This window comes from Pinus tabuliformis, chromosome 5_2, assembly GCF_031772625.1.
Source record: "Pinus tabuliformis cultivar Carrire ecotype Pingquan chromosome 5_2, CPIR1, whole genome shotgun sequence".
NCBI classification, from domain to species: domain Eukaryota; kingdom Viridiplantae; phylum Streptophyta; class Pinopsida; order Pinales; family Pinaceae; genus Pinus; species Pinus tabuliformis.
In genome coordinates this window covers 410,919,379-410,927,302 of record NC_142306.1, presented here as the reverse complement: position 1 = coordinate 410,927,302, position 7,924 = coordinate 410,919,379, and the positions used below count along the sequence as shown (strand labels likewise).

The 7,924-nt window shown below is 42.1% G+C and overlaps 1 protein-coding gene across 1 annotated transcript; it reads left to right on the top strand.

Moving 5' to 3' along the window:
- The first annotated feature begins 3,264 nt into the window (after nucleotides 1-3,264).
- LOC149159265 (uncharacterized) lies at nucleotides 3,265-7,567 on the top strand. The gene is made up of 5 exons (XM_089434243.1): nucleotides 3,265-3,556; nucleotides 3,912-4,380; nucleotides 4,500-5,098; nucleotides 5,381-5,814; nucleotides 6,008-7,567. Exons 1-5 carry the CDS (start codon nucleotides 3,265-3,267, stop codon nucleotides 7,565-7,567), a joined length of 3,354 nt encoding a protein of 1,117 aa, XP_089290369.1.
- Nucleotides 7,568-7,924: the final 357 nt, after the last annotated feature.

The following is a 7,924-nucleotide window of genomic DNA, read 5'->3' as shown; positions in this document are numbered from 1 at the left end:
TTGGATAGATTGTCATTAACAAAATGGGTAGCATATTTTCCTCCATGTCCATCAAACACCCTATAGAAGACAACAGGACATTGACCAAAGGAACTCTGGTCATATGTTTTTGGAAAAATCAACAATGCATAAATTTACAGCTTCCATTTTTTCATGACCTCCTATATCATACCAGAATTGAGAGTGGAGGATTGGCATAAAGTCTATTTCCAAACATTCTCTATTTTTATTTCAAACAGTGTTGGAAATCATCATGCAATATCCGTATTACCCCTTTGTGACACTGATAGAACCCTTCAAATCTTAGTAGCAATATACTATTGTAGTATTTGCCTTATTAGACCATGGCCAAGGTGGAAGTTCTGAAAACTTTTCGAGGCTAAAGTAGTTGTACACAATACAATTTTACTGGTTGAAATGATGCTGGTTGATGACCTGTAATGTTGAAACTACCTACAGAAGACCCTCTTGCAATAGTATTTTTGTGCAACTGCTATCATGTTAACAGTTATTTTCCCACTACACAGGAATAACTCCAACCATTTGTTCCTTCTATCTGTTGCTTGCATTTGCCTCCTTTAATGTTCATTAATAATATAAAATACTGACCAATATTTTCTAGATTAACACAGCCATGGAAAACCATCTTGAACTTGCCTTAGATAAGGAGGATATCTATAAGTTGTTCTTGGAAATAATACTTGTACTGACTACTTGAATATATCATTGTTTTACGACTACCATTTCTAATCCGCCAGTGAATACTCTTCGGAATAATTTGAAATCTAAAGGTCAACAAAATAAAACAACAGGAGATGACATCACCCAGTGTTTTATTCATCCAATGAGCCTTGGAGAAAACAAAAAAATGTGAAGGCCAATTCTGTCTTCAACAATACAAAAACAATCTTTTTCTAGCCTAGTGCTTTTCCTTGTTCCAAATTGAGCAACAATAGTTTGCTTTAGGCCCTTTGATTTTGTGTATGGACAAGATAAAGGCCTTTTTCCCACTTTTAAATCTGACTTTGATTTCAAGTTGTTAACCTAGTAAATCGAGTTCCTTCTCATTTGGTTTCAAACTTTAGATTTCACTTACTCAACCATGATCAAAACGACTGGGGTATGAACTTTGAACATGCTGGGATACATGGAGGACTTTGAACATGTTGGGACTTGTCAACCTCTTACTCATTGATCTTAAATTAGTGTTAAAGGTTCATGTTTAAAATTAGTATTTAAATACTAAAATTTAAAAGAACTAAAATGAAATAGGAAATACTCAGCCAATTGATAACAAAATTCACTGGTGAGCGTTGTTATGTGTACATTATGCACGATGTATTCTATAGGCATTATGGCTTCCACAAGTTAGAAATCCTTCAACAAAAGTTATTGATGGGTATCAATTGTTTAAGAGCCAAGTTATATTTTTCTAAATTATTCACTATAGTGAACTAATAGTCGATGCGAGGGTTAGGGTTCATGCTGAACAACGTTTGATTCAGAGCTGGAACAACACAGATCCATATTGACTGCACTGTTTCGAAAGGGGCAAGCGCTGTCGAACTGGATGGGAGTAGAGGGGTCCAGTGGGACCCCAACTTTCAAGCAGATTATCATGCAGAAGCAGCGACGGAACCTGAAAGAGGGAGTCAGAATAGGTGGAATGGACAGCAAGATGCAGAATAGCACAAAAAACAAGGAGAAAGAACCAATGGTACCGGACAAGACAGTCAATACCTCATAAGTCAGAAATAAAAAGGAGCAGAACCGAGCAAACACTAAAGACAAAATAGCCGCAAAGTTGAAACCCTCAGGGAACGAGGAAGAACAACCAGCAGAAGATAAAGAGCCAAAAAGCAATGACGAGGGTCAACCGAAGAAGGAGGGGGAGACCTGCGCGAACCCCAACAAGACCTCAACAAATAATAATGCCTGCAAGCCCAAAAAAATAGACAACCTTAGGGTAATAATCAATGACCCTGAAATCCAGGCTTACAGAGAGCATATGGCAGAACATGCCATCATTTGTAAATTCATGGGAGTCTAGCCATCTGAAAGGACTCTGTGCCAATGGATAAGACAGCAGTGGAAGCCAAAAGGGGATGTTCAGCTTCATTTTGGTGAAAAAGGATTTTTCACGGTAGTCTTTTCTAATCTAGAAGATAAAGACAGAGTATTCGAAGGTGGTCCTTACTTTCTAGCATCAGCGGGCTTGTACATGAGACCTTGGAAGCCAAACTTTGCCCCAGAAAAGGAATCTTTCACTCAAGTCCCAGTATGGATCAGACTGTTCTCTCTCCCAATAGACTATTGGGGCTTGAACGCTTTAAAACAAATTGGTGATAAGCTGGGCACCTTCGTTAAAGCTTCAGAGGCTACTATGCAGAAAAGATACACATCATACGCTAGAATTTGTGTGGAACTGGATGTCTCTAGCGCTTTGCACGAAGGCTTATGGCTCGAGTACAGGGATGAGGAATACTTTCAGGCCTTAGACTATGAGCAAATACCCTTTCAGTGTCGTAAATGACACGAGCATGGGCATCTAATAAGGGACTGTCCATTGAATAGAAAGGAGGTTGAAGCTGAAACAATGCAGAACAACAAAGACAAGAATACTTTCATAAAACCAAAGAATAGGCAGAGAGCCAACAGAAGAAGAGCTAACAAAGGCAATACAGAAAGAAATTACTTCAGCAACCCCTTTGAGATCCTAGACCTTGAGACTGACTCAGAGGATAAGCAAAATATACCAACTGTGGATGCAGGGCAAGAAGGACAGGAAGAACCAACCAAAAAAGGGACTGAGGAAGGAGACTTTAATAATGAAGTCCAAATGCAGGAAAGAACAGTAGAGACGGAAGAAGAAACAGAAATGCTAACCAGTGAAGGGGGGAGTGAGGATCTGGAGCTGGAAGAGACCCTAGCTATGGAAGGAATAGACCTACCAGCTATTGTTGAAAGCTGGAGAACCAAAGGAATCGAAGCAGCACCGGAGGAATAAATCAAGAAGGTTAATGAGTTATTCATAGCATGGAAGAAAGTTGAACTAGAAAAACAAAACAGGAAGTTAAGTATAGTCAAAGGCAGCAGCCTACATTATAAAGAACTTCTGGGAAAAACTTCTGGCTCGAGGCAGAAATGACGTAGAGGACGCAAAACAAGCGGAGAAGTTCTGCAGGAGCTAGGTGAGATGCTGCGCAACTCGGGAAAGATAAAGATGCTAAGTGCTTTCCCATCCTTCCAATCAATTGTTTAATTATGAAGATTGTCTCATGGAACGCAAGGGGGCTTAACAGGCAGGCTAAGCAGAGAGTGCTGAAGCGGCAGATGCAGAAATACAACCCGGGAATATTGTTCCTACAAGAAACCAAATGTAACAAAGTCAGCATTGATCGCCTACGCAACAAGTTGGGGAAAAACTTTGAAGTCCTGGAGATCGAGAGCCAAGGGCGAGAAGGAGGCCTAGCTACGTTTTGGGACACAAGGGAAATCCAGATTCTATCAGCTGAGGCAAGCAAACACTTCATAGCATTTGAAGCTCAACCTACAGGTAACTCCAGATCTTTTTTATGCATTAATATATACAACCCTCAGAAGTTAGAAGATAAAATAAGTTTCCTAGCTTCGCTATCAAAACTCATAGAAAGGCACCCATACTCTAATTATATATTGGGGGGGGGATTTCAACATGATCACCTCCCTCCTGGAAAAGAAAGGAGGCCTTAGAAAACTAAATAGGGATGCGGAGGCTTTCATAAGTTTCATTGAAAGTGCCAGAATGGTAGATGTATTCCCTAAGAGTGGTAAATTTACCTGGAACAACAGAAGGGGGGGCGAGAGATTAATAGCCTCCAGACTGGATCGATTTTTAATCTCGGAAAGCATAATTATGGATGGAACAACAGTTGAATCGGACATCCTCCCAAGTGGCGGGTCGGATCACTGGCCGATTTCACTCATTGTTGAGCTTCAGGGCACCCCCAGGAACAAACCCTTTAGATTCGAAAATTTTTGGTTAGAACACCCTAACTTTCTCTCGATGGTTGAAAAGTGGTGTTCGGAACCCTTGGATGAAACGGGCTCCAAAATGTTCAATCTTCAAAAGAAATTAAAAAACATCAAAAAAGGGATAAAAGAGTGGAATAAAACAGTGTTTGGAAACATATTTCAGGAGAAAATCCTCCTAGAAAACAAGCTGGAACAAATTCAAAAGGATGGTGCGGCAGGAAGTAGAAGTGAGGAGACCTATGAGCAAGAAAAAGAGCTCACTCAACAATGGCATAACAGATGCAAGCAGGAAGAGTCCTTATGGAGGCAGAAGTCGAGAATTCAATGGTTGAAGGAAGGGGAGCAAAATGCTAAGTTCTTCCATAGGTCAGCCATGGATTATAGAAGTGCCAACAAGATCTTAGAATTAAAAAATAGTGAAGGAGATATCCTTAAGAATCATAACGAAATATATGCTTTATTATTGGATCACTTTAGCTTTATAGCACAAGAACCGGGGATCAACAGAGATCCCCGGAAATCACTAATGCCATCCCTAAATCTATTACTGAAGATCAGAATTGGACCCTAAGGAGAGAAATTTCTCTGGAAGAAGTGGAGGAGGCAGTAAGGAGCATGCCCAGTGACAAAGCACCAGGACCGGATGGATTCACCATCAACTTCTACAAGGCCTGCTGGCATATTGTCAAGCAAGAAATATGGGAAGTAGTGGAAGATTCAAGACGCTCCAAAACCGTCCTGAAATCGTTGAATTCAACTTTCATTTCTCTCATACCCAAGGTTGAAGAAGCAAATAAACCGGAAAAATTCAGGCCCATAGCTTTATGTAATGTCATCTACAAAATCATCTCCAATGTCATTGCCAACAGGCTGAAGTCGATCCTAACGGGCATAATATCGCAGGAGCAATCTGGTTACGTTGAAGGCGGGAAAATCTTAGATAACATTCTGCTGGCACAGGAGATGATTCATTCACTTCAATCGAGGAAAGAAGAAGGAATGCTTATGCAATTAGATCTATCTAAAGCTTATGACAAAGTAAGTTGGACCTACCTGGAAGCAGTTTTAGAAGCATTTGGATTCAGTAGGCAATGGATAAAATGGGTATTAGCCCTCATTAAATCTCCTAGACTCTCTATACTTGTGAATGGCACCCCCTCAACCCCCTTTAGTCCCTCAAGAGGCATTAGACAGGGTGACCCCCTTTCCCCTTTCTTATTTGTTATTCTCATGGAAGGCCTAAGCAGAATCATAGCCAAGAAAAAAGCAAAAGATCAAATTAAAGGTCTACAACCTATAAGGTCAATTCCAGCCACAACTCATCAATAGTTTGTGGATGATACCATGTTACATGGTGTTCCCACAGTGAAAGAAGCATTAGCTTACATGGACATTCTCAACTTGTTCAGCAGAGCCTCGGGTATGGAGATCAATTTCTCCAAGTCTACAATTTTCTTTTTCAACACGCATCAGGCTATCCAGTCACACCTGTCTCGGCTTCTGGGTTTTAAAATTGGATCCCTGCCATCGAAATATCTTGGAGCCCCTCTCACACTCAAACCATGGCAAAAGTTTCATTGGGAGAAAGTTCTGGCCAGCATGGAGAGAAAATGCAAGCACTGGACAAATAGAGCTCTAAATTTCGCTGGCAGACTCATATTAACCAAAGCTGTCCTGCAGGCCATTCCGCAATATCTCCTATCAATTCTTCCAGTCCCAAAAGGAATCATGAATCAAATGAGAACTATCCAACGATCCTTTTTATGGAGTGGAAACGGCGACAAGAAAAAATGGTCTCTGGTTTCTTGGAAGAAATTATGCAAACCGAAGGATAGGGGGGGGATTAAATCTGGTCGATCCCTCAGTGATCAATAGAATATGCGGAGCCAAAATCTGGTGGAAGTGGATCACTGATACAAGCCTACCTTGGGCCAGTCATTGGAAGGAAAAGTATATGCCGATTTGTAATAATATGGACCTTATAAGAATACAGGACGCTCCTGATGGCTCGCCAATATGGAATCATGCCAAAAACAACAGAAGCATAGTTCAGGAACACAGTTTCTGGGAGATTCGAAATGGAACTCAAGCTCTTTTCTGGGAGGATGCATGGCAGCAATCCCCTAGATTGGATTCCCCAGAGCTCTTACCCCTGAAGCAAATGAATCAAAATGAGGGCAAATACAGAGTCAATCAATATTGGAACCCAATCAGCAGAGATCCGGAATGGAGGGAGTGGTTGGTTTTCAATTCAAGCAATAACGAAAATATTCAGGAAAATATTCAGATTCTAAATCATAAAATTCTCAAAAGGAAAATTCGGAGAGCCGAAGAGAATGACAAGCTGAGATGGGGTCCGAATGGCAACGGAGATTTCTCCCTGAAAGAGGCCAGGAGTATTATAGAAAAGGAAGAGCAGCCTGAAGTTGTGCCCTGGTCCGACAAGGTATGGGATAGCCTCTCCTGGCCGAAGATCAGAACCTTCTTATGGCTTCTTATGCGAAAGAAAACACTAACCTGGGAAAACCTACTTAGAAAAGCTTTCAAGGGACCCTCAAGGTGCCCAATGTGCACGGAAGCAGCGGAAACTATGAATCACCTTTTCAATTCTTGTGAATGGGCTAACCAGCTATGGAACTGGATGGAAGGACTACTAGGCACCTCTGACCGTGACAGAGAATCCATTCATGAAACTATCATTAATTGGAGAAAAAACTTTTCTCACATTCGAAGAGTCGACAACATATGGAAATGTGTCCCAGGGTTCATATTATGGACAATATGGAAGGAGCGTAACCGCAGGATATTTCAAGAGGAACTCAGAAATATAGAATTTGCCAAAGAATCAATTTTAATTAACATCCAACAGCTCATTCAAACAAAATTCAAAGAAGGACCGAATGAAAAACCGACGGCGCAAGACTTACGCATCCTGAAGAGCTTTCATTTGGAGGCATCCAGCAATCAACCGAATTCGGGAAACAGGTCACAACCTTCCTCGCAAATCATCAGATGGAAATGTCCGCCGGAGGGAGGCCTAAAATTGAATTTTGACGGGGCCTCGAGGGGCAACCCCGGCACAGCAGGCATCGGAGGCGTAATTCGTAATCAGGCTGGAGAAATTTTACATATCTACTGTAGGGCGCTTGGTGAAAGCACAAACAATGAAATGGAGTTTGCTGCGCTCGAACAAGGTCTGAGAATCCTAAGGACAATTCGAAGAGGTAATGTAATTGTAGAAGGAGATTCTTCTCTAGTCATCACGATGGCTAAACGCATTCAAGCAGGCACCAGGGCCAGCAAAGCTACTAAACACTGGAGGTTGGCTAAGGTCACTGAGAACATCGCGGAGCTGATGGCAGGGATGAGAGGTTTAGTGTTCCAAACAGTCAGAAGGAAAGCGAATGGGCTGGCAGACCACTTGGCAAACTACGGCGTGGACAACCAGGACAAAGTCTGGGACAGGTGTTGGCAGGAGGTGGACTGCCCAATTCTCAAAGCGACATGTGCACAACTGGCAAAGAAGGACTTAACCGAAGCCGATCGAGCCTAGCCGATAACAGTTTTGGGTCACGGCACCGGAGGTTTGGAGAAACCGGCTACCACAGCAGTAATATCTACGGAGGATGGATGAGAGGACAAAAATGGCGGTGGAATTCTCGGCGGCGGCAGGCCAGCCAAAAGAATAATCATAACAGATCACGCCACAGAGTCTACCGCATCAGCAGTACAGGAGATGAGACACCTGGAACGGTTCCGTATGGGAAAGCATCAGCAACATTTATGATGATTTCGAGAGGAGCGGATTGGCCTGAGTCATGGCACAAGGAGGCCAGCTCAGCTGGCAATCAGGAAAGATCAAACCATATAAATTACCATAACAACAGCTCAGAAGTACGGGACACCTGGC

Bases quoted from the DNA above. Each gene is read 5' to 3' on its own strand.
- LOC149159265 (XM_089434243.1), top strand. From the start codon at position 3,265: ATGAAGATTGTCTCATGGAACGCAAGGGGGCTTAACAGGCAGGCTAAG. The intron at 3,557-3,911 runs GTAACTCCAGAT...ATGGAACAACAG, and splicing joins ATTTGAAGCTCAACCTACAG to TTGAATCGGACATCCTCCCA. The intron at 5,099-5,380 runs GTAGGCAATGGA...GTGTTCCCACAG, and splicing joins TTTAGAAGCATTTGGATTCA to TGAAAGAAGCATTAGCTTAC.